Source organism: Mobula birostris, chromosome 1 (genome assembly GCF_030028105.1).
Source record: "Mobula birostris isolate sMobBir1 chromosome 1, sMobBir1.hap1, whole genome shotgun sequence".
NCBI classification, from domain to species: Eukaryota; Metazoa; Chordata; class Chondrichthyes; order Myliobatiformes; family Myliobatidae; genus Mobula; species Mobula birostris.
The window spans coordinates 142,605,794-142,632,029 of record NC_092370.1 but is presented as its reverse complement, the minus strand read 5'-3'; the positions used below and the strand labels follow the sequence as shown (position 1 = coordinate 142,632,029).

The 26,236-nt window shown below is 39.9% G+C and overlaps 1 protein-coding gene across 26 annotated transcripts in view; it reads right to left on the bottom strand.

Moving 5' to 3' along the window:
* rims2a (regulating synaptic membrane exocytosis 2a) overlaps window positions 1-26,236 on the bottom strand; it is a 1,105,394-nt gene that overhangs the window by 20,441 nt on the left and 1,058,717 nt on the right. The window contains exons 1-2 of one of the 26 annotated variants that reach the window (XM_072262946.1): window positions 8,046-8,142; window positions 5,636-5,641 (exon numbers count right to left, since the gene is read on the bottom strand). The exons of 23 other annotated variants lie outside the window; for them this stretch is intronic. In XM_072262946.1, coding sequence (XP_072119047.1) covers window positions 5,636-5,641; window positions 8,046-8,142 — 103 coding nt within the window. Of the gene's footprint in view, window positions 1-5,578; window positions 5,584-5,635; window positions 5,642-8,045; window positions 8,143-26,236 lie in introns of those variants that run through there. 2 more of the 26 variants (XM_072262938.1, XM_072262928.1) reach the window with 2 other exon arrangements.

Genomic DNA, 26,236 nt, shown 5'->3' with positions numbered 1-26,236 from the left:
CATCATTTCTTTTTACAACCAACACACACACACACACACACACACACACACACACACACACACGCACACACACACACACACACACACACACACACAATGCTGGAGGAACTCAGTGGGTCAGGCAGCATCTATGTGAATGAATAAACAGTTAACATTTTGGACTGAAACTCTTTTTCAGGACTGAGAGGGAAGGGGGAAGATGACAGAGTAAAAAGAAAGGGGCAGGGGAAGGAGGTTGACTGGAAGGTGATAGGTGAGGGCTGGTAGATGGGAAAGGTCAAGGGCTGGAGAAGAAGGAATCTGATAGGAGAGGAGAGTGGACCATAGAAGAAAGGGAAGGAGGAGGGGACCCAGGGGGAAGCAATAGACAAGTGATAAAAAGTAAAAAAGGTCAGAATAGGGAATAGAGGAAGGGGAGGTGGGTGGGGGGTGGAATTTGTTTACCGGAAGGAGAAATCGATTTTCATATCGTCAGTTTGGAGGCTACCCAAACAGTATAAGGTGTTGCGCCTCCACGCTGAGGGTTGCCTCATCTTAGCACAAAGAGAAGCTATGGACTGAGACGTTGGAATGGAAATGGGAATCGGATTTAAAATGTTTGGGCGCCAGGAAGCCCCACTTGTGGCACATCTAAGGATGTTCTGGGAGCAACTCACAAGTGTCTCCACACATTCCAGCACCAGCAAACGCAAAACAACAAAACACAACAGGGAAGAAAACAGCAAAAGCAAAACAAGCCTCTTCCCTCCCTCCCATCGACACTCCCATGTACTGTCCGCACACGTAACTTCGTGCCTTTATTTAAATCATCTATAGAAAAGAGGAAGCTGCAGTCTGGGGCCAAACTCATGATCAAACAGAAATGCACCCATACTTGTCTTGTCACTGGTTCTTGTTGGGTCACCAATCTCTAGTTCACACTAATATATTAGCTCCACTCCATGAGCACTATGAGCTATAATGTCCCATAATAAATATTGACGCAGCAGCTAATTAAATGCCTTCTGGAAATCTAAATTTAGTAATGGTGACCAAGTAAAAATGATAGTTTGTTGTAAAACTCTACCCCCGATTCATTTATGTCCTTTCGGGGGTTGGAGCGGGGGTAGAGTGGTGGAACTGTCAGGCTAACCTAGTCTAATCCACAGGCCCAATATGTGAATGCTTAGGAAACAGTTGAAACATTTGCAACCACCTCCAGCTAGAATTGCCAAATAGATGATCCATCCTGGCTTTCTCTGGAGATCCCCAACATCACCAGAAAAGCTTTCATCTAATTTGATGGGGGAAAAAAGTCCCTGTCCCTTTACAATCTCTGGGATGTCACATCATACCTTTGAAATTCTAAAAATTTTACTTAGATCTGAATAGTAAATAAATGCTTCCCAAGTGAAATCCAAATTAAAATTTAAATCACAATATAATCTGAACTTTTGTCTTCTGTACATACAAAGAAGGTCAAACAATCATACACTCTTTCAAACAGAGAAGTGGTCAAAATATTCACTTGTAAGGACTTGGATGATAGGGACTGGAGGACCTGATTTATAAGGAAAGATTGAATAGGTTAGGACTTTATTCCTTGGAACATAGAAGATTGAGGGGAGATTTGACAGAGGTATACAAAATTATGAGGAGTATAGATAGGGTAAATGCAAGTAGGTGGTTCAAATGGTTTGGCATGGACTAGATGGGCCACAGGGCCAATTTCTGTGCTGTATTTTTCTATAAATCTATGACATCAATCCTCTCTCACCCTATCAAACCATACTCTGACAGTAACACATACAAAATGCTGGGGAGCACAGCAGGCTAGGCAGCATCTGTAGGAAGAGGTACAGTCGACGTTTCGGGCCAAGACTAACTGAAAGAAAAGATAATAAGAGATTTGAAAGTGGGGGGGGGGTGAATATCTGAAATGATAGGAGAAGACAGGAGGGGGAGGGACGGAGCTAAGAGCTGGAAAGTTGATTGCCAAAAGGGATACAAGGCTGGAGAAGGGAGAGGATCATGGGACAGGAGGCCTAGGGGGGAAGAAAGGGGGAGGGGAGCACCAGAGGAAGATATAGTGAGGGACAGGGGGAGGAAAAAGAGAGAGAAAATAAAAAATAACAAATAAATAAATAAGGGGTGGGGTAAGAAGGGGAGGAGGGGCATTAACAGAAGTTAGAGAAGTCAATGTTCATGCCATCAGGTTGGAGGCTACCCAGACGGAATATAAGGTTTTGTTTTTCCAACCTGAGTGTGTCTTCATCTTGACAGTAGAGAAGGCCAAGGACGGACATATCGGAATGGGAATGGGACGTGGAATTAAAATGTGTGGCCACTGGGAGATCCTGCTTTCTCTGGCGGACGGAGTTAGGTGTTCAGCAAAATGGTCTCCCAGTCAGTGTCTGAGAGTACCTTCTCCCAATGGACTCAGTAGATAAAGAAGAGACTCACTATTGCATTTTCCACAGAAATTATGAGTTGGTAATAAGTGCTACCTTGCCTTGTCACATAAAATAAAAAGAAGCCAACAATAAAAAAAAACCGTTGATTTATAATCAATGTCATGTATAAATTATTGTTGATTTAGAAATCAAGGTCATTGTACATCATGTTAAATAGATGATGGAAAACACTGAATATTTCAATGTAACTTGTACAAAGCTTTCCAAAGTCAAAGCATTATTTTTAATAAAGAACAAAATAATATACAGAATATGCTGTGACTGAAAATCAATTATAGTGAAAAAAACTGGCTAGATCCCACCACTAAGCACATCTTTCCCTCCCCCCATCTTTCTGTTTTCCGCAGGGATTGCTCCCTACGTGACTCCCTTGTCCATTCGTCACCCCCATCCCTCCCCACCGATCTCCCTCCTGGCACTTATCCTTGTAAGCAGAACAAGTGCTACACATGCCCTTATACTTCCTCCCTTACCACCACTCAGGGCCCCAGACAGTCCTTCCAGGTGAGGCGACACTTCACTTGTGAGTCGGCTGGGGTGATATACTGCGTGCGGTGCTCCCGATGTGGCCTTCTATGTATTGGCGAGACCCGACGCAGACTGGGAAATCGTTTTGCTGAACACCTACGCTCTGTCCGCCAGAGAAAGCAGGATCTCCCAGTGGCCACATATTTTAATTCCACGTCCCATTCCCAGTCTGATATGTCTATCCACAGCCTCCTCGACTGTACAGATGAAGCCACACTCAGGTTGGAGGAAGAACACCTTATATTCCGCCTGGGTAGCCTGCAACCTGATGGCATGAACATTGACTTCTCAAACTTCCGCTAATGTCCCACCTCCCCCTCGTACCCCATCCGTTATTTATTTATGTACACACATCCTTTTTCTCTCTCTCCTTTTTCTCCCTCTGTCCTTCTCACTATACCCCTTGCCCATCCTCTGGGTGTTTTTCTCCCCCTCCCCCTTTTCTTACTCCCTAGGCCTCCTGTCCCATGATCCTCTCATATCCCTTTTGCCAATCAACTGTCCAGCTCTTGGCTCCATCCCTCCCCCTCCTGTCTTCTCCTATCATTTCGGATCTCCCCCTCCCCCTCCCACTTGCAAATGTCTTACTAGCTCTTCTTTCAGTTAGTCCTGACGAAGGGTCTCGGCCCAAAACTTCAACTGTACCTCTTCCTAGAGATGCTGCCTGGCCTGCTGCGTTCACCAGCAACTTTGATGTGTGTTGTTTGGATTTCCAGTATCTGCAGATTTCCTCGTGTATACTTAATGTCAACTTTTGATAAAGGAAAGGTTTTAGAGCTCAAGGTAGTGAATAATAATAATGTATCAGGCTGAACTGATGAATGTGTATAGAGACCTTCAGAAGTTCATGACATGGGACTTCACAGCTTTCACAAGCATTGTTTCTTTACAGGGACATACCACTTCTACGAAAAAATGACAATATGGCCTTTTACCTCTTCTCACCTGCCTATCACTTCCACCTGGGTCCCCTCGTCCTTTGCTTTCTGCTATGGTCCACTATCCTCTCCTATCAGATTCTTTCTTCTCTAGCCCTTGACCTTTCCCACCCACCTAGCTTCACCTATCACCTTCCAGATAGCCTCGTTCTTCTTCCCCTGCCTTTTTCTTTCAGCCTCTGCCCACTTCCTTTTCAGTCCTGAAGGAGGGTCTTGGCCTGAAACCTCGATGGTTTATTAGTTTCCATAGATGCTGCTTGACCTGCTGAGTTCCTCCAGCATTTTGTGGGTGATGCTTTGGAAAGGCCTAATGCTTTTTGAGACCACCTGTAAGTTCTCCTCAAAGTGTTGGTGACTGCTTTATTCTGTTTAAGAGGGTGATAATAAATGGGTGTTGGGTGACACCTGGCCCAGAGGTTATACTTAAATTTTCATACATTAATTTGTTCCATTACTTTCAAGTAATTTTCTGAATTTGCCTTTTGTTCTCATACATCCCTGGATTGCTGGTATGATGAGTATTTTAAGCATCAATTTTCTCCAGACTTTTTCATAATTTTCGTCTCCTTCCCTAAAGCTTTGCAGCTTTGTTCTACATTATTTCAAGCACTTGATGCCTCCAATGTGTTTCTCCCTGGAGTCGAATGAACTACTTAAGATGTGATCTGACTAAGTTATTATTTCTTCTCAGCAAGTTCAATATGAAATGGCTTTGTTGATTGCTGCTCGGCACCAGTGGGACACACTGAAAACTGTGTCAACCAAGGTGCCAGACTTCCCTGAATTTTTCCCTGAGTTATTTCAATATTGTTTACATCTGGAGTATTGCATACCTTTCTGTTTGCCCCACTATAGGAAGGATGTTGAGGCTTTGGAGAGGGTGCAGAAGAGGTTTACCAGGATGCTGCCCTGTTTAGAGGGCATGGGCTATCATGAGAGGCTGGATAAACTTGGGTTGTTTTCTCTGGAGTGGAAGAGGCTGAGGGACATCTGATAGAGGTTTATAAGATTATGAGAGGCATAGATGTGTAGACAGGGAGTATCTTTTTCCCAGGGTCTAATATCAGTGGGCATGAATTGAAGGTGAGAGGGGTAGTTTCACAGGGGGTGTGAAGAGTAAGTTTTTTTAACTCAGAGAGTGGTGGATGACTGGAATGTGCTGCCTGGTGTGGTGGTAGAGGTAAATATATTAGAGGCTTTTAAGAGACGTTTAGGTAGGCACATGGATGTGAGGAGGCTGTAGGGATATGGACATTGTGTTGGTAGGAGGGAATAGTTTTTGGGCTTTCTTTTGTTTACTTTTTAGATAGATACTTTTTTGATCCCAAAGGAAATTACAATGTCACAGTAGCATTACAAGTATTTAAAGAGAATGTTGTGGTTGTTTCGCCACAACAGTGTGGACCAAAAGGCCTGTTCATGTGCTGTACTGTTGTATGTCTTTTGTTCTAAGCTATTTCCCTTTTTCCTCACATGTAAGTATAAGGTATAATGCATGAATTGATTTAATTTATGTGCCTATTCTGCCTTCTTATTTATTCTAACCACCTTGTAATTACTTACCTTTCAATTACTGTCTCCTGTCATCTACAAATAAATCTTTGACAGGCTTTTGCATTTGGAAAATAGCAATGGTTTCTCATATGTTGAAGTTCATACATCAACTTAACTATAATTTAAATGCCCAAGCTCAGGTGCAGTGATGTTTAATATCACTATCCCCTGAAGAAGCAAGTAAAAACTTCATCCTAACTAGGAATAAGACCTAGTGAAGCAATGGGATGAAGGTACACAGAAACATTTTCAGTCACAAATACTGTCTGAATGGAATTACGTGGAAGCAGGAAAGGAGAAGAGGAAATGGTGACAAAAATAGACCAGAAAAAATAAGACTTCACTGAATAGAGATTACTGCAGTTATTTTTCAATGAATTCCCTGACTTCCGTTGCTGTGGTTACAGTGTAGGCAGTTCTAAGCTTTTATCCTGACATGAATCTTACCTAATCAGAGATTAATTGTCTTTAAGGGAAAATGTCCAAAGTAAGCAAGCTTATAATAATTATATGGGTTGAAGAAGATAACTGAAGTGAAACAGCAATGTTACAATATTAGTATAATTCTGAAGGCTTATGCACATTTACAATTCATATAACATCAATTGGTGGGATATTGCTTCCAGTACCTGAACCTTAGTGAGTTTGTTTTTACTGCTATGACACAAAGTTGATTGACCATCCACAAGATTAAATAAGAGCTTCATCAGATGTGAAGCATCAACTATTCTAATTAGGATTATAATATCATATTTAAATCTGGTGCTTTTTTTTAAAAAATAAAATGATTACATAGTCTTTTATTAATATTCAAACAGTGTATATATTCATATTATTTTATACATTTCCTAGCTCCAGCCTTTGGAGTTTCAAATCAGCTGGCAATGCAAAACACCCAGAAAACAGTGAGTACAATAAGCATTAAATATTCAACAATTATTGCAACCATATAGTCAACAAAGAGAATTAATGCATTCATGTTTTTTTGTTTCAGTTTAATTCAGAAATAAGTGATTTCTCAATAAATTAATAGCTTTGTGTTGTTCAGATTCCCACCCCATCACGTGTGAGTTAACATAAAGACCCTATAGGTTCCTTTTCAAGAGACAGTTTTGTTGCTAGGCTCCCTGCAACATCCCACTGTGAGACACGGCACGTAAAGCATTCTGTTTTCTCAATCCATGCATTTCAGTAAAAACACACAGTTAAACAACCAGTGACCAATTACTAATGAACAGAAATTAGAAAATATATTTTCAAAAACAATAGACAGCAGAGACAAATTTACCCTAGAGATAAGAACACCACGTTTCACAATTCAGGTAGCAATATTAATATGATTTAATCAGTATTGGCTAGCTATGATTTTTCAATGATTAAAAAAGCTCCATTGATGGGTTTATGCACAGAAGTTCTAGCACATTATAGGCAGTATAACATGCAGAAAAGAACAAACAGTCTGAGAATGCAGTTTAAAGATAAATAACAGGAGAAAATGACAAGAGGAAATAATATTTTAATTAGTTTAGTCTCTGCTCACTGCCATAGATTCATGATATTCATCTTTATTAATAAATACTGAGCTTTAACAGAGGTGGCAATCATAACTACGATAATCAGGTATACTAACCAAATAAATCGATTGCACATCTAGTTTTGCACAGTATCGATATTTAGTAACTCCTTATTTTTTCTCGATTAAAGTGAAGATAGTTTATATAAAAGCACTCTGAGGTTTATATATTTTCCGTTGTTGAGGATACTTGCAATAACCCCAGCCTTACAATGAAGATAGTTGTGCTAGGTATCGGGATATTTGATCCAGTTTGTCTTTACTGCTTCTATACGGTGATCATTTTTGCAACAACAAGCTCAACAGTTTGATATTGAACAATCTGACACACAGCATTAAAAATCGCTTCATGTAATCTTTGTCGTAAATTGGTGCTAAAGTCTGATTCTAAATGACAAAATGAACAAGTAAGCAGGCTGACATATTCCATTTCTGGAATGGGAGTAAAGCAAATGCTTTATTTTTCAATTTAGAAACTGAATGCCATCTTGAATCTTTGTGCTTTATTAAAAGTTAAAGAAAAGCAATTTGCTCATTTAGCCATAAAATATTTTCACTTGCACAATACTTAAATGGCTGAGAGGAAGTAGGTGAGAAACAGATTGAATGAACTAAAGGAGTGTTTATTTAAGAGAGAAAGAGAGAGTGATCGACTAAAAGCAGGAGATTAAATGACAAAACATGGCTGGATTCTTTACTCTTCATTGTTAACTCATGAAAATGAAATCAAATCAATGTATCTACTGCTATGGTTAGTTAGGAAAAAAACTCTGATATTATAAAAATATGTACTTTCTTCATGATTTTTATTTTGCTTAAATTGATTCATGTATAATTAATAAGCAGCAGAGAGTCTATATGACTTTAAAGATAGTTTCTATCACTTTGCACCAACTTCAATCTACATTCTACAATAGGATCACCTTTATACTTTAATCTTATGTCAACTGGCAATCAACAGGTACAGTAGAGGAGAGGTTTCTTAACCAATTTTCTTACCTCCATCCCCTTCATCAAAAGAATTCATGCATGGGAAATAAACAGCCAAAGCTTCAAAGGATGCAGATAAGCTTATTCGGCTCGGTGACCTCTGCATTCGCAAGCTGGCATTTCCAGTATCTGGTCCTTGCCTAACCATCTTGGTCGACCCTCCTTTAGCGCGATACAGGACACGAGGCGTCTTGACGGTTGTTCTGAACAGATCCTATTAAGAAATATTGGGGGATGATTTTCCCGTGTTCTGGCAGGGCCAGGAGACCTCCTGTGTTTCGTTTTCTGTCGCAAAGCCGTACTTTGCAGATTATTCAGTCATTTACTCTGCACAGAAAGGGGGTGGGTTTTCTAAAGACATATCCTCTGTAGCATCAGATAACTGAACGTATACACTTTGTCCACCTGTGAATTAAGCACAATTGAAGTCGAACACAGTCCTCCTCTTCCTGACAAATGAAAGAAGCCTCGTTGACTCCTCTGCTTTCTCTTCTTCTGGAGCTCTCTGCCTCCTCCTTTACCCTGCTCATTGATTCACAAAAGAGCTCTGAGAAGATGCTGACTGGAAGGTAGCTGGCTTCTGTGTGCAGCCAATCAGATTGCAAGAGGAGGAGAGCATCTTGCACTCTCCAGCATAAAACAGTTAGCACTTTAGCAGGCACAGGATGTATTATTTTGCGAAGCAAACAGTTATTAAATTGTGGCTTTTGAAGTCGTTCACTTTTGAAGCTCAGGCATTGATCAAAAACTCCAGGGACAATCTTTGCAAAATTATTGACAATGAAAATCATCTTTAGGCAGAATTCTGATGCAGAAAATCATCTGCCGGAACTGCTCATTACAATGTTCAGAACTTGGATAATTATGATATAATAATTCTCAGTAATTTATTTAGAGATAAAGTTTATTAAAAGCTCAATAATTTAAACACACATTACTTCTAATCTCTTTTCTGGAATACATTTCTTTAGTATGTAACACAACTATTACACTTCACATGGTTGAGGTTGTAATGAACTAGCAACACAGATGCCACCTGACCTGCTGAGTTCCCCCAGCATCTTGTGTGTGTTGCGTTGAACTGGGAAATGTTCCTTTGAACTGCATTATTCCTGAAGACTCTATCAAAACTCAAGAACTAATCACAATGCTAACTGTTATTAAGCAAATGTGAAGTACTGAAGTAAAAGACTAGGCTTGAAAGTCTATTGTGTCACTTTCATGTACTCGGTGATACATCTGATTTTGTCAACGGAATAGTCATGATAAGATAATTTTTCTGTTAGCTACGCTTTGTTACTACGTAGTTTAAGTGCATGAAATTGATTTTATACACTTAACTGTAAATATCCTTCGCTCAGTATAATTTTGTTTTTGACATATTTCTGTTCTTTTACTGGAGGAAGTTGCCATAACTTTGTTTTCTCTGCCCCTTAAAAAGATTGCCAGGTAAATGGACTTTGTTTACTATACAATAGGACACTGACTGTGAATCCTATACCCTTCATCTCCAGTCCATCAAGTTCAAACTTTAAATTAAAATTTTTATCAAAATACACATGTGTCACCATAAAATACCATGAGATTCATTTTCTTGCAGGCATTCACAGTAGAACAAAGAAATATAATAGAACCAGTGAAAAACTACACACGAAGACTAACAAATAACCAATGTACAAAAGGAGACAAACTATGCAAATGCAAATAAAGCAATAATAATAATAAAAAAAATGAATAATACTGAGAACATGACTTGTAAAATCCTTGAAAGTGAATCCACAGGCTGTGAAATCAGTTCAAAGTTGAGCTGACAGAATGTACCCATGTTGGTTCATGAACCTGACAGTTAATGGGTAATAATTGTTCCTGAACCTTACGGTGTAGGACCTAAGACTCCTGTAACTCCTTCTGGCAGTAGCAAGAAGAGACCATAGCCTGGATGGTGGCAGTCCTTGATGCTTTCTTCTTATGGCAGTGCTCCTTGTTCATATATGTGCACAATGTTGGGGAAGAATTTTCCTGTGATGGACTGGGCTGTAACTTCGTATCAGCCATAATTATACTGTGGAAATATTTTCTGAAAACTGATTCGTAATTGCAATAAACATTTTGTGAAATCACATCATTGTGATTTTTAAATTCAAATATATGCTTTATAAAGAGCACGAGACTCAAACTTAGGAGCAAGTTTTGACTAGAATATGAAGCCAATATTGAATCCTTTAAAGTGTTCACCCTCCCTGGAAGGTTTGTAAAATAAGTCTTTTGTTTGGCATTGCTAAGGGCTCATGGACACAATTTCTACCTCAGGTGACTGTCTTCAATGGCATGATGTTCTAAAACTATCAGTTAGGTATGATTCCTATTCCTGTTACGAATGGTCATTAAGAGATTAACTCCAGCCCTTTAGTCACTGACACGTCTATGTCTAACCAGTGATACTGAACATGCAAGAAACTTTCTTAAGGAAAATGATGAATAGCGCATTTCAACTATTATTTTTTGAGCAAATTCAGGAGCTCAGGAAAACACTTTGGATGGTATGAATGACTGGGGCTGAAGGGCTTATTTCTAAGTCGTATATCTCTGTGAATCTAAAGTTTGTGTCACTAAGAATAATATATTTAGTCTTTTACATTTGTATAGTTCACAGTTATGGTCTTCAGTCTCTTACTGCTATCTTTATAGGGTGCCACAGTAGTATAGTAGTCAGCACGCCACTATAACAGCTTGGGGCATCAGAGTTTAGAGTTCAATTCCGGTGAGCCCTGTAAAAATGTTTGTACGTTCCTCCCCTCTGTGTGTGGATTTCCTCTGGGTGCTCCAGTTTCCTCCCACAGTCCAAAGGTCCACTGATTAGTAGGTTAATTGGTCATTATAAATGTTCTTGTGTCCTGTGATTAGGCTGTGATAGTTGGGTTGCTAGGTGGTGCGGCTCAGTGGACCAGAGGGACATTCTGCACTGTATCTTTAAATAAAAATAAATCTATATATATATTTCACTTTTATATATAAAAGTGAATGTGCTCAATTCTGCAATTAGCAATCCAGTGCTTTACACAGGCTGTAGAGTTTGTCTGAGTGTGACACAGTATTTATGCAGCATAACAGGACCTGCTGAACTTGCATTGAATCAGCATTTCATGTTGAGTGAAAGATCACCTGGACAATAATGTGTTGAGAGAGTGAATGAAAACAGCAAATGAAATCAGGCAATTAAATTGCCCAGAAAGGTGATGGCTTTAGTAGCAAATGAGATCATTACCTCTTTCCTTGTAATAAAATGACAGCAATAGGAATTTTTGGCATATTAAAACTGAATGTGAATAAGACAAAACACACACATCTAGAATGGCTTGTATAGCTGCAACCAAAAGCAACAATCTTTATTGCTGCAATGTAGGTTATTAATATCATCTGTGCCATACTCTTACCAACATATACAGAACAACCTGACAACCTATTAACCAAATTCTCATGCATGACTTATCACAGTAGGGCACTGAAGAGTACTGTAGAACAAAGGGATCTGTGAATACAGGTCCATAATTTATTGAAAGTTTGGTACAGGTAGAGTTGTAAAGAGAGTTTTTGGCACAATGACATTCATAAGAGATGGGATGTTAAAGTTATATAAGACGTTGGTGAGACCTAATTTGGTGGTCAGTTTTGGTCACCTACCTACAGGAAAGATGTAAATAAGATTGAAAGATTACTGAGAAGATTTACAAGGATGTTGCCAGGTCTTGAGTACCTGAGTTATAAGGAAAGATTGAATAGGTTCGGATTTTATTCCTTGGAATGTAGAAGATTGAGGTATACTAAATTACGAGGGGTATAGATAGGGTAGGTGCAAGCAGGCTTTTTCCATTGAGATTGGGTGGAACAATATCAAGAGGTCATGGGTTAAGGGTGAAAGGTGAAATGATGAAGGGGAACATGAAAGGAAACGTCTTTACTCAGACAGTTGTGAGAGTGTGGAATGAGCTGCCAGCACAGGTGGCAGAAGCGATTTTGATTTCGATATTTAAGAGAAGTTTGGATAGACACATGGGTGGTAGGGGTGTGGAGGGCTATGGTCCTAGTGCAGGTCGATATGAGTAGGCAGCTTAAAAGGTTTTAGCATGGACTACCTGTGCTGTACTTCTTTATGATGTTTGTCATGTTTGTGGTGATTGTTTTGAGAAAGGTGTCTCAATTTCATGTTACCCCTTCCCCGCTAATGCCACAATAAAATCTTCAATATTGTCACATCCTATGGAAGGTACTTGCTCATAAGAAATTACTGCTAATGTTGGATTTCTGAAATTAAAAAAAAGTTTGAAATAGTCAGCAGATTTTGCTACATCCTTTATTTTTATTCAATAAAGGGATGTTGGTGTCTTGGGCTGAGCCAACATTCCTAGTTGTCCTTTGGAAGATAGTGGTGAATTACTTTCTTGAACCTTTGCAGTCTTAGAGGTGTGGGTATACTGAAAGATGAGCAGTGTCGACATTCATCCTGAAAATCTATCATCAGTTCTGAGGAAAATCTATGATCAGTGACTATCAACACTGAATTTTAGGCCAGGCCCCTATGACAAATGCTGAAAAATGCCACAGAACTTCCAGCTGAGTCCTATGCTGATACAACAGGTCTGCACCATTCAATATTAGATACTTATTTATAGAGATACCATGCAGAATAGGCCCCATAGGCCCTTTGAGCCGCACCACCCAGCAACCCCCAATTTGAACCCTAGCCCAATCATGGGACAAATTATAATGACCAATTAACCTACCAAATGGCATTTCTTTGGAATATGGGAGGAAACCAGAGCACCTGGAGGAAACCCATGCAGTCCAGGGAAGAATGTACAAACTCCTCATAGACAGCGGTTGGAAATGAAGCTGGGTCGCTGGTACTGTAAAATGTTGTGTTAACTAGTACGTTAAGGTACCATCAGACATATAACACAATCAAATACATGTTGGACGCTATATAATGTTATTACTGGTTCTGACGAAAGGTCACTGAACTGACATCTTAAGTCTCTTTCTTTTTTCACAGATGCGGCCTAACCTGATGAGTTTCCTCTTCTTTTTTTGTTCTTTTTATTTCAGGTTTCCAGAATCTGCAGTCTTTTGCTGCTAAGTTTAAAAAATGACACCTAATGAGGATGCTATCATTCATTATGAATTAAAATGCTGATCGTCAAAACCAAGTATGTGCTTTAACCTCTTTGTTAATCTGTGCCCGTTCATTGAACTGCAGAAACGACATCACATTGGTTTGAATTCTTTGAGGAAATAACAGGCCGGATAGACAAAGGAAAGTCAGTAGATGTTGTTTACTTGGATTTTCAGAAAGCCTTTGGCAAGGTGCCACACACGAGATAAGAGCCTGTTATATTACAGGAAGATACTAGCATGCATAGAAAATTGGCTGATTGGCAGCAGGCAAGGAGAGGGGATAAAGGGGACCTGTTCCATTTGGCTGCCTGTGACTCACGGTGCTCTGCAGGTGTCAGTGTGAGGATCACTTCTTTGCATGTTAGATTTCAACAATTTGGATGATGGAATTGATGGCTTTGTGGCCAAGTCTGCAGATACGTGAAGGGGTAGGCAGTGTTAGGGAAGCAGGGAGTCTGCAGGAGGACTTGGACAGATTGGGAGAATGGGCAAAGAAATGGCAGATGGAATATTACACTAGTCCTATAGAAGTGTAAGGATGCATACTTTGGTAGAAGGAATAAAGGTGCAGACTGCGTTGTAAATGGAGAAAATTCAATATTCAGAGTTGCAAGATTCCCTAAAGGTTGACTTGTAGGTTTAGTCAGTGGTAAGAAAGGCAAATTCAATTTCAGCCTACATTTTGAAGGACTAGAATATAAGAGAAGAATGTGATGCTGAGGCATTCTAAGGCATTCCTCAGAATGCTCTTCGATTATTGTGAGCAGTTCTGGGCCCTAATCTAAGAAAAAATGTGCTGGCATTAGAGAGGGTCCAGAGGAGGGTCACAAGAATGATTCTGGGAATGAAAGGGTTAAAGTATGAGGAGTGTTTGATTACTCTGGGCACGTACTCTTAAGAACTGGGGGTATTCTCATTGAAACCCATTGAATATTGAAAGACCTAAACTTGGTGGATATGGAGAGGGTGTGTCTAGGACTGCCTCAGAATAGAGGGAAGTCCATTTAGAACAGAAATAAGAAGGAAGTTCTTAAGCAATAGGGTGGCGAGTCTGTGGAATTCATTGCCACACATAGCTGTGGAGACAAGTCATTGGGTACATTTAAAACAGAGGTTGTTGGGTTCTTGATTAGTAAGGGCATCAAAGGAATGTGGTTGAGAGGGATAATAAATCAGCCATGAAGAAATGGTGGAGCAGACTTGATGGGCTGAATGGCCAAATTCTGCTCCTATGTCTTCCAGTTTTATGGTCTATGGTCTAAACGGCTGAGTTAGTACAACAAAACACAGTAAAGATGAAAAGAAACATACTACAACAATCACCCAGACACCAGGCACGACAAAAACATTTAAAGCCTAGATGACTCAACAAATTGCTGCTAACATCTGGGGCCCCTGTCAAAATTGTGAGAGTTGAGGTCAGTCAATCTCATCATGGTCAAGCTCGCAGGATTATGTCTTCAGGCAATGCTCCAGAATTTCCATTTTTGATTTTGTCCCACAGTAAGGACTGACCCACCAGATGCTGAGGGCCAGTATATATTGAAAAGCAAGGAATCCAATCATCCGCAGCACTGAATTCAGACCTCATTGGTTCCATGGCAATGGGTCAATTGTTCTGTTCATTAGCATTCACCTCCCTCATGCTGCTGGTGAACTTATCACATATCTTGGAAAAAGACTTTGAGTAGCATGGATACAGAGGCTGGGGTTTCCAGAAGCTGCTGGCTGCCAAAGTGATAACTGATCTGCTGTGATACACTCTCAGAACATAATTTCACAGCTATTTGAAATTCCACTGCGTAAGATTTCTTCATAATCTATAATACTGGGCTCGTACACCAACCTAGCTCATTAGCCAGCTCTGTTAACAGCCACGTGACTCAGTGGTGAGAAGGCTACCTTTCAAGAGCAATATACATCTAGAGTTGGTATGATTTGGGTTCAACTAAACAAGTATGTTGGGACGTTCCGATTAAAGAAGCCTCAATTTGAGCGAATGCTGTGTAACACTGCCCATACACAGTTATTGGTAATCCAGAAATAACAGATCGCACACCAGCATAAATGGGGAAAGAATTTAAAGTTCTGAGATGCAACGGGACTTGGGAGTCCTCGTACAGGATTCCCTTAAAGTTAACCTCCAGGTTAAGTCGGTAGTGAAGAAGGCGAATGCAATGTTGGCATTCATTTCTAGAGGAATAGAGTATAGGAGCAGGGATGTGATGTTGAGGCTCTATAAGGCGCTAGTGAGACCTCACTTGGAGTACTGTGGGCAGTTTTGGTCTCCTTATTTAAGAAAGGATGTGCTGACGTTGGAGAGGGTACAGAGAAGATTCACTAGAATGATTCCGGAATGAGAGGGTTAACATATGAGGAATGTTTGTCCGCTGTTGGACTGTATTCCTTGGAGTTTAGAAGAATGAGGGGAGACCTCATAGAAACATTTCGAATGTTAAAAGGTATGGACAGAGTGGATGTGGCAAAGTTGTTTACCATGATGGGGGAGTCTAGTACGAGAGGGCATGACTTCAGGATTGAAGGGCGCCCTTTCAGAACAGAAATGCCAAAAAATTTTTTTAGTCAGAGGGTGGTGAATCTATGGAATTTGTTGCCATGGGCAGCAGTGGAGGCCAAGTCATTGGGTGTATTTAAGGCAGAGATTATTAGGTATCTGAGTAGCCAGGGCATCAAAGGTTATGGTGAGAAGGCAGGGCAGTGGGACTAAATAGGATAAAATGGATCAGCTCATGATAAAATGGCGGAGCAGACTCGATGGGCCGAATGGCCTACTTCTGCTCCTTTGTCTTATGGTCTTATAAAGTTATAAAGAAAGTATATTTACCATTTTTTCAACTTTATCAATGGTGAATGAGACAGTCTGACTTAGGAGATGGGCAGTAAAGTAACAGATGAATAACGGAGGGGGCAAGGCTAGGAGTACCGAGGAAGAGGTAAGCGAAAGTAAAGGATGAAGATCTCAGCAGGAAATCAGTTTAAGGAGGATTGAATCAGGTCATAGGAAGGAAGAGTACAGTAGTCTTAATAACAGTGTGGATATGTAGAAAAAGCTCAGGTCTCATTGAAGAAGAAGATGGCGCCAGTGAATAGCACAGCCAAAGCAACATCCTCCAGATGGTTCACAAAACTACTTCTTTCACTTCTTTTGTCTTCTCTCTTTTTGCTCCAAATGTGGTTCTGTTACTGTTGGAGCCTATGATTTTCATTTTGAGGTGTGTGAGTGGACCAATTGAGTGATCTGGCATCTTACTATCTCTGAGGGTGTTCCAGTCGACTTCGAATGAACTGTGTGGCCTCAAAGCCAAGATGCCTGTAGCCCATGATTGACTCCATTTCTCACCAATCTCACCGATGAAAGAGCTGAGGAAGATTGAATTCCATCGATGTGAGTGTGGAAGACGAGTGCCATCTACCAGCCTCTCACGCGTTGTGGTCAGATGATGTTGCCTGTGTGTGACGGTCTCTCTCTCTCTCTCTCTCTCTCCCCCTTTTGCTCGCTGCTCCCGAAGGAAGGTTCCTGCATTCGAATGGTCTCTCTCTCTCTCTCTCAATGCTGTCGGAGGATGATACCAGACTTCTGGGTCTTGGGCAAGTTAATTGACGTGGCTTGTGGATTGGCCTCTGGTTCATGTTATGATGCGTTTCTGGTTTTTGATCGCTCCTTTTTTTGTTGCTATTTTGGGCGATTTTGAATCCGGGCGGTCGGCAGATAGCAAACACTGAACTGCACCGAAAATGCCTGGAGTCTTGAGTTTGTGTTTTATATTCTGTGTTTTTCATTCTTTTTTTATTGTTGTTAGCATGATTTATTTTTCTTCTGTGCATGGGGGAAGGGGTTTGATGTTTTTCTTTGAACTGTTTCCTTGGTTTTCCTTGTTTCATGGCTGTCTGTGGGCAAGACGAATCTCAGGATTGTAGACTGCATTTGTACTTTGATAATACAATCTACTCTGAATCTTTGAATATGGCATCAATTTGCAAACGTATGTTCAGTTTCTCAGGTTTGCCAGAATGACAGATGGAGCTGGTGTTTAGAGAATAAGTTCGTGATGTGGGTCAATGGCCTTGACAGTTCTGATTTTTATTTGAGAAACAATTCTGTTCTTTGTGCACAGAATGCCCTTATTATGTATCACTACAGTTGCCTGACGGCCCTTGCATTTTGCCCTGTAAATACATTTTTGGGCAGCATATTGAACAACTCTGACAAAAATGATACCAACAAAAAACTGAAATAGCACAGTAGCAAGGGCTCTTCTATTGCTAAACAGCATGTTTCCTCTATGGTTTAACAGGATCAGCTTGGCCCAATTTGGCAGGGCTGGGGTCTCAACGGGTTTGATCAAAGACTGATGCCACAAATTCACAATGCAATATGTTCCTACCATTCACACATTTAGGCAAGACCTAGATAGATTGGAAAGTGGAGATGGTGTTTCCTTTAGTAGGGGAGTCTAAGACCAGAGGGAACAGCTTCAGAATACAAGGGTGTCCCTTTAGAACAGAGATGTGGAGGAATTTCTTTTGCCAGAGAGTGGTGAATCTGTGGATTTCAATGATACAGACAGCTGTGGAGGCCAAGTCATTGGGTATATTTAAAGTGCGGGTTGATTAGAAAGGGCATCAAATGTTATGGGGAGAAAGCACGAGAATGGGGCTGAAATGGTTAACAAATCAGCCATAATGGAATGGCAGATTAGACTAATTCTGCTCCTACATCCTATAGTTTTATAATCTAGGGAGTAAATATGCACACACAGTTATCACATGATATATTTAAAAACTGAACTTGCAAATTGTGCACAGAATTTGAGGCTTGTAACCAGAAAGCAGTGCTAGACAGCTTATTCTTATAGCTGAGTCTTTTCATTTTGAGAGTTGATGTGTAGTGTTGTGATGTCCAACTTTGTTCATCCAGAATTGGTGATGGTGAAAAACAACCATATTTATTATTCCCTAGTATAGCTGTGAATTCAAAACCTGAATTATTTTAGTTATCAGTCGACACGGAGCCAAGGTGAAACAAATAGGTAAGGCAGAGAGATACTTCCTTTGCAATTATCATCTCGTCCTTTTTTTTAAGGGAGACAAAAAAACCCAACATCCTCTAAAATATTAATATTTCAAAGCTTTTATGGAACATACTGTGTCAGTGTTAATATTTGGTGCAATTAACGATTTTTCATAGTGTAACAGCCTTTGGTAAATTAAGGAAAAAAAGATATTTGAAGAACAAGGTCCAAGAACTGGCACAAATCTGTGCTGCTATCTGCTTGTGAGAACTGGGCTACCTACAGCAGACACATGCAGACATTGGAAAATGACCACCAATGCTGCCAATTTCACTGGAATGATATGCGAACCAGGATCGTCTCCAGGCTAATGTTCCCAATATTGAGGTTCTTGTTACTCTCAGTCAGCAAAGATGACCAACAATAGCCTGTCCTCGTCCACCCAATGTTGATGAGGCTTATCAGCTCTAATTTCCTGGCGTGTTACTATTTGATAAGACCTGTCCTGGTTCCAGCATGCAGGGGAATTGCGGGGAAAGCACAGCAGCGCCTCCACTTCCTTAGGAGTTTGAGGAGATTCAGCAAGACATCTAAAACTTTGACAGACTTCTATAGATGTTAGTGGAGAGTGCATTGACTGGCTGCAGCACAGCCTGGTATGGAAATACCAATGCCTTTGAGCTGAAAATCCTACAACAGCTAGGGGATACAGCCCAGTCCATCACGAGTAAAGCGCTCCCCACCGCGCAGGTCATGCTCTGAAGGTACAAGAGCCTCAGGACTCACACCGTTAGATTCAAGAACAGCTACCACCCCTCAACCATGAGGTTCTTGAACAAAGGAGGATAAACATCTATACCCAACTTCACTTGCCCCATCATTGAAATGTTCCTACAACCAATGATCTCTCTTTCAAGGACTCTTTATCTCATTATTTCATGTTCTTGTTATTTATTGCTATTTGTTTTATATTTGCATTTTCAAAGTTTGTTGTCTTCTGCACTCTAGTTGATCTTTCATTGATCCTGTTATAGTTGCTATTCTATAGATTTTCTGAGTATGCCCACAGGAAAGTGAATCCCAGGGTTGTATATGGTGACATATATGTAGTCTGATAATAAATTTACTTTGAACTTTTGTTTTCCTGCGTTGCACTTTCTCTTTAGCCTTTACTGTTTATTCTGCGTTGTTACTATTTTACCTTATTTTACCTGAATGCACTGTGTATTAATTTGATCTTTACAAAAAGAATGCAAAACAAGCTTTTCACTGTACCTTGGTACATATGGCAATACAATGGGTGAGTCATATGATTTGCATACTTGTCACCAAACTTCCAAAATAAATACTTCATGACAGGCTCCATCATGGAAGGAGATTACCAGGAAAAGAGAATAAGAGATTCATGGATGTGGTCCTTGAAGAAGAGTAACATCCCCATTAGCTCGTAGGAACCTTGGAAGCATGACCATTCAAAATGAACAAAGAACTTTAAGACCATGCATTGGATGTATGCAGAGGTCCCGCGTAAGCAGCAGAGGAGAGCACCACCTCACAAGCTCCTCACCCACCTGCTCTGCTAGTCATGTCCTGCCTCAATATACCTTCAGTTCCCATGATGGTGACATCAACCAATTCAGAACCAACAAATACAGGAGTTCACGCAGGTAATCTGCAACCCCAAGGGACTGCCTAAGAATACGGGGAATATATAAGTCTTTTGGGATGCAAGTTGGGTCAGTGTATAACCTTCATCTCACTGTCAAAACTCATAGGCTGAATGCCTTTCCCTGCTGTAACCTGGATAGATATTTGAGAGAGAGAACAACCTGCAAATGTAAAATTCTGTCCACGTTATACCGTTGCCGTTGGAGAATCCAGAAAAATACAGCCTGATAGTTCAGTATGTTAAGAACTCTTTTTTTTCATTTGGATTGCATTTTAAGTAAGACATGCTTGTTGTTTGCTGTCATGTACTGTAGTCTGATTATATTTATATTATATCTGCTTTGCAAGTAAATTAGTGAAGGATTTACATTATCATAAAGTGTGCAGAGAAGTGCTGCATGCAACCTATATTACAGAATATTTTATTATTCATGAGATGACAACATCTCATTCTGCAGATTTTCTGTACAATCTTTAGCAAAATTGGAACAGTTTCTTCATGAAACCCAGCTCAAAGAGTGCTAATTTCCCGTACAATTTATTCTGCTGATTTAACAGGTCTTGTAGAAAACAAGATCCTGAATTTCATGTCATGCCCCAAAAGTCACCATAATCTGTTCAAAAGTAAAGTGGACACAGTTCCAAAGTAATGCACCATCTTCATGCCTCAGAAATTTTACTGGAAAGTGTAGGATTGACAAATCTATCAGCAAATGAGAGAAATATGTCATATATTTCCCAAAATATTCACCAAGTAAAGATGATGTTTAAGTGTCTGGCATCTATCATTGTTCAAAGATCACGGAGCAGCATGGTTAACATGGCTTTTAAACATGCCACAGGCAGCTGTGGAGGCTAAGTCATTGGGTACATTTAAGGCAGAGGGTGAAAGATTCTTGATTAGTCAGGGTATGAAGGGATATGGAGAGAAGGCAGGAGATTGGGGCTGATGGGAAAAATGGATCATCCATGATGAAATGACGGAGCAGACCCGATGGGCCAAATGGCCTAATTCTACTTCTATATCTTATGGTCTTTCCTGCTTTCTTTTCCATGTGGCTAGCCTCCACAGGCCTGCAAATTCGATGGGTGGGCAACACTCACAAGGCCAACTATCAACTATCACCGCTTGGTAGGGCATCTACTTTGCCCCAAACCACAAGAAACTGCAGAAAATTCTGAGGACAGCTCAGCACATCACACAAACCAGCCTCTTCTACATGGACTCTGTCTACACACCTGGCTGGCTTGGTAAAGCATCCAATATAATCAAAGATCCAACTCATTCTGGAATTTCTCTCTTCTTCCCCCTCCAATCAGGTAGGAGATACAAAATCCTGAATTCATGTAACACGAGACTCAAAGGCAACTTCTATCCCACTTTGATAAGACCATTTACTGGTCTTCTAACAGGACAAGATGGATCCTGGACAGCACAGTCCACCTCATTACAGTCTTGCGTGTTATTCTCTGCTTGCACTGCAGTTTCTCTGTAACTGTAGCACTCTGTTATTGCTTTTCCTTGTACTCCCTCACTGCACTGTTGTAATGAAATGATATGTATGGATGGCATGCACAGCACATTTTTCACTGTGCTTTGGTACATGTGACAATAATAAACCAATTTATCAATTTTTTGTGCCTTTCAAAATGAGGACACCATCACATCTAAGTCAGATATCATCCTGATTTTGACCTGTCAGCTTGTACTCCTGCCATTTCCCCCACCTTCATATTTTGGCTTCTTTCCCCTTCCTTTCCTGTCCTGATGAAGGGACACGGCCAGAAACATCAGCAGTTTATTCTCCTCCATAGATGCTGCCTGACACGCTGAGTTCCTCCAGAATTTTGTGTGTTGCAATGAATGAAAGTGGGGTTCATTATCATTGTGCAGAATCCATGGAGCGTACACTGGTGAGTAAAAAGGAATAATTTAAATTACAGTGATACTTAGTGGTAAAAGTGGGCGGGTATGGTAGTGTAGTGGTTAGCACAATGCTTTAGCACAGTGACCACTGTGAATTTAGCTTCAATTCCCATCGCTATCTGTAAGGAGTTTGTACATTCTCCCTGTGATTGCATGGGTTTCCTCCCACAGTCCAAAGACATACTGGTTGGTAGGTTAATTGGTCATAGTAAATTTTTCCATGATTAGGCAAACACGAGGAAATCTGCAGATGCTGGAATTTCAAGCAACACACATAAAAATTGCTGGTGAACGCAACGGGCCAGGCAGCATCTATAGGAAGAGGTACAGTCGACGTTTCGGGCCGAGACCTGACGTTCACCAGCAATTTTTATGTGTGTTGTTCCATGATTAGGCTAGGATTAAATCCAGGATTCTTGGGCAGCATGGTTCAAAGGACCAGAAGGGACAACTCTGCATTGTATCTCAATAAATGTCACAATTCCTTTATCACTGATGATCAAATTCATGGAAATCCCTGCCTAAAAGCATCATCAAAGCAGCTTCTTGGATGGCAATGATTCAGGAAAAAGTCCTTCACATTTCAGTTAAGAAAATTTGAAGGATAAATATTACTATTGATTTTGGAAATACCCTATGTTATTAATAAGTTACATCAATATTGCACTGAATAGTTAGGTTTGCTACATTCACATAGACCCATAAACATTTAGATCACAGAAGGAAGTTTTTTGTTCTCTTGATTCTTTCAAGGAGCATTTGGGTTTATTTCCATATTCACACCTTTTGCTCAAATCTTTACAAGTTCATCAACAACAAATACCTGACCAATTATTTTTGTAGACAATTCTTGCTGTATCTATGTCCTATGGTTACTAACCTGCTCAGAACAGGGAATAGCCATTTTAATCCTATGTTTCATGTTGGAAAATATTCTAATGCCAAGAAATATGTATCATCTAATGAAATGATTCAAACGTTGGATAATCTTGAACCCTCAGAGACCATGGACAGCTACAAATTGATAACAGAGTCAGAAGTCAGGTGAACTCATTGTCTCCTTGAGAAAATGTCTAATCATTACAACTTCAGCACTTCCTTAAAGCAGTTACTACATGACAAGATTGTTGGTAGCTTAACTGATGAATAGGTTTAGTTAAAGTTATGAAATACAAGCTGTCCCCAGGTTACAGACTCCCAATATAAGGGCACCTGTACGTGAAGATGAGATCCCATATTATTAAATTCAAAAGTATAACATTATATATATATATTAACTGAGGCTGAGGCTGTGGCCTGCTCCAGCTGCTCCAGGCTCAAAAAAAAACCCCAAAAATATCTGCAGGTTCTGGAAAGGTGAAATAAAAACAGAATATACCAGAAAGATATATCAATCAAACAAATCTTTAAAAGGTGAATGGGAGTTAATGTTTCAGGTGGATGGCCTTTCATCTATGATTTAAAACATGACCACCTCTTCTGTCTCTTTAGCACTCAACAGACAGAAAGGTCAGTGTTTAAGGTAATAAGGCAACATTGATGGGCAAAGATTGGCTCAGAGAACTGAAGCTAGACTGGAAAGGATGAATGTATCAAAATCACATATATACCTTTAGCTAACTATGGAGTAAAGTTCTGGGAATCCTAAATGGCTTTTATTGTCCATATCTGTACTGAGCCAAAGGTAGGTGTTCCAACTGCATTGAAGGACTGCATGCAGAGAGAGTCAGGTAAATTAGGATGAACTGGTGTTCTAGCTAAGACAAGTCCAGACTCTGTTGGGTAATGCCAATTGTAGCCATACTGTCTGACTATCTAGATGACATTGAACCAGGCATCTGATGATGAATCACAAACAAGAGAAAATCTGCAGATGCTGGAAATCCAAGCAACACACACAAAATGCTGGAGGAACTCAGCAGGTCAGGCAGCATCTATGGAAAAGAATGGAAAAGTCGCGATGGAAGGTCTTGGCCCGAATTGTCGACTGTTTACTCTTTTCCATAGATACTGCTTAGCCTGCTGAGTTAATGATGAATAGTACCCATGAACCTCTTCAAAATTATCCACAGTTTGCAGAAGACAATGTCTTCATCAAATTAGACCTGTAAGGTGCATGTGTTCTGACGAAGAAAGTCAGCAATAATTCACAATAGCCACAGGTCTCTAGACACACACAATATTATTCACAGTATGGAATATTACAATGTATTAGATATGGGTGATAGTCTATTTGTTCAATATTTTATGCCAATAGTTACAAGTATAAAAGTAGAAAATCTTTGATTATTAGAAAAAAAGTGCTTATGTGGCTATATGAATATAATGCAAAACTCAAATGAAATGAGTGGACATTCCTATGGAAAGAAGTAGTTTATCCTGGACTAAAAGTAATTGCAATTGGATTGCAAGAGTCAAAGAAAAGGAAAAGAAATTATGAAGGCCAAGGAATCTGAAAACAGTTAAGGTTGCAGAGCCAAGTTAGCAAAGTCACCTTTAAAGAATTGGAGATGGCGAACCAGACAATTCCAAAGGTAACAAGTTTCCTCATTTAACAGAGGAATATCAATTAACAAACATTTTAATTAACTACAGTAAAATGCCAAACTTCATAATGGTGAATATTCCCACTGAGTTATTACTGTGTAGAAGATTCAGAATACAATTGAAATTGGTTAAATCTAGAAGGGAGATTGGAAGAAAAGTAGTTAAAACAGAAAATAAATTATTATTCAAGCTGTGAGGAGAGATATTTTCAATAATAGACTTTTTGTACTAATGACATGTTACAGTTTTGGCATTCAAAAGGGATTTGGAAGAAGGATGTACAAAATGATAACTTTTGAAATTAGACAACAGAATCAAACTGTACATATAAATCACTTAATTCCTGTCAGAGGTATGTGATAAAATATGATCAGGTTAATGTCATGATGAGTGAATTCCAGAAGTCGATGCAGTTGAGACCATGGACAAAATCACATTAGATTCAACTAAGTGAATTAAAAGGCAGGTCACATGTTCATTTGAGAGATCAAAAACGATCAGAAGATCTGCAGAGATTAAATTTGCAAATTCTGTGGGTTTGTGAAAAATTTTTTGAAAAGGGGAAGTGGCATAATATATGTTGAAATGTGACAAATATGTGTGACTTAAGTGCACATGCGCAGAATGGCTGGAAGGAGTGTAATAAACAATGTTCATGTGTTTAAGAATTCTCCACCCCTCTTACTGATTCATCATAATCCTGACATGATATTCAGTGAGAATAAAAACCCACAAATGCTTAAAAATAGGTCACACAGAACACAGTAAAATTGGTTCCAGATTTCCTGGAGCTACGAAGCTGAAGTTCAGACAAGATTCCTGTTACTGTGTGTTGTTTGATGAATACTGCTGCTAACCATACATGGATGTTGGGTGTGGGAGATTCTCAGATGGGTACATGGCACACACATACTAAGCTCATATACAGTATAAAGAATACCTTAGCTGTTCATACCTGCAAAACTATTGACCAGTGAGAAATTGTGCTTCTTAGGAAAAATAAATGTTTGGCTGCAGACCTAACATTGTTCAGTGATATTGTACATGGCTCATGTCACACTCCAAATCTTTCTGACACTGATGAAGGAACACAGTAATTGGAAAATAGTCTAATGTGTAATTTGCCAATATAGAAACAGGTCCTTTAGCCCATTCTGGTTCATACTGAACCAGATCTCATCAAAATGCTGCTGGGTGACTTCAAGATTGTTTAATGTGTAAAGAACCACAAAAAATCAAATGAATACGTAAAATAGCTTATATATATAGATTGACTGTATGCCCATAAAGTGGTGCTAGGCACAGGAGTGTCTGTACATATGGTGACTGGCGGGAAATGACAAAGTAGTGGTGGTTGGGCTGTGGAGATGCTGATCAGTCTTACTGCTTGGAGAAAGTAACTCTTTTTGAGTCTAGTGATCCTGGTGTGGATGCTACGAGGCCTCCTCCCTGATAGGAGTGGGACAAACTGTCCATGATCAGAGTGGGTGGGATCCTTCATGACGCTACTGGCCCTTTTTCAGATGCAAATAAAACCTTTTATATCTCTAAGAATGTAATGGCAAATGTTCACTAAAACTGTGTCTATACTGATTTCTCATGGGATAACTGCCAGGATCAACAGTCATAGTCATAGTAAGTCATGAGGAATTATTAAAATGTTTTAAGTTTTAATACTAAATCTCTTTTAAAACTACATTCAAAGTAAAGACACAGAACTTCACAGCTCAGAGGGGCAATCTGGGCTATCACATTCCTGTCAGTTCTTTGAAAGACTCATCTACTCACCTGCTTCCCACTGTTCCAATGTTTTCTTCCCTCCCATTTGAAGGCTATGCAGTCTACTTAATCTG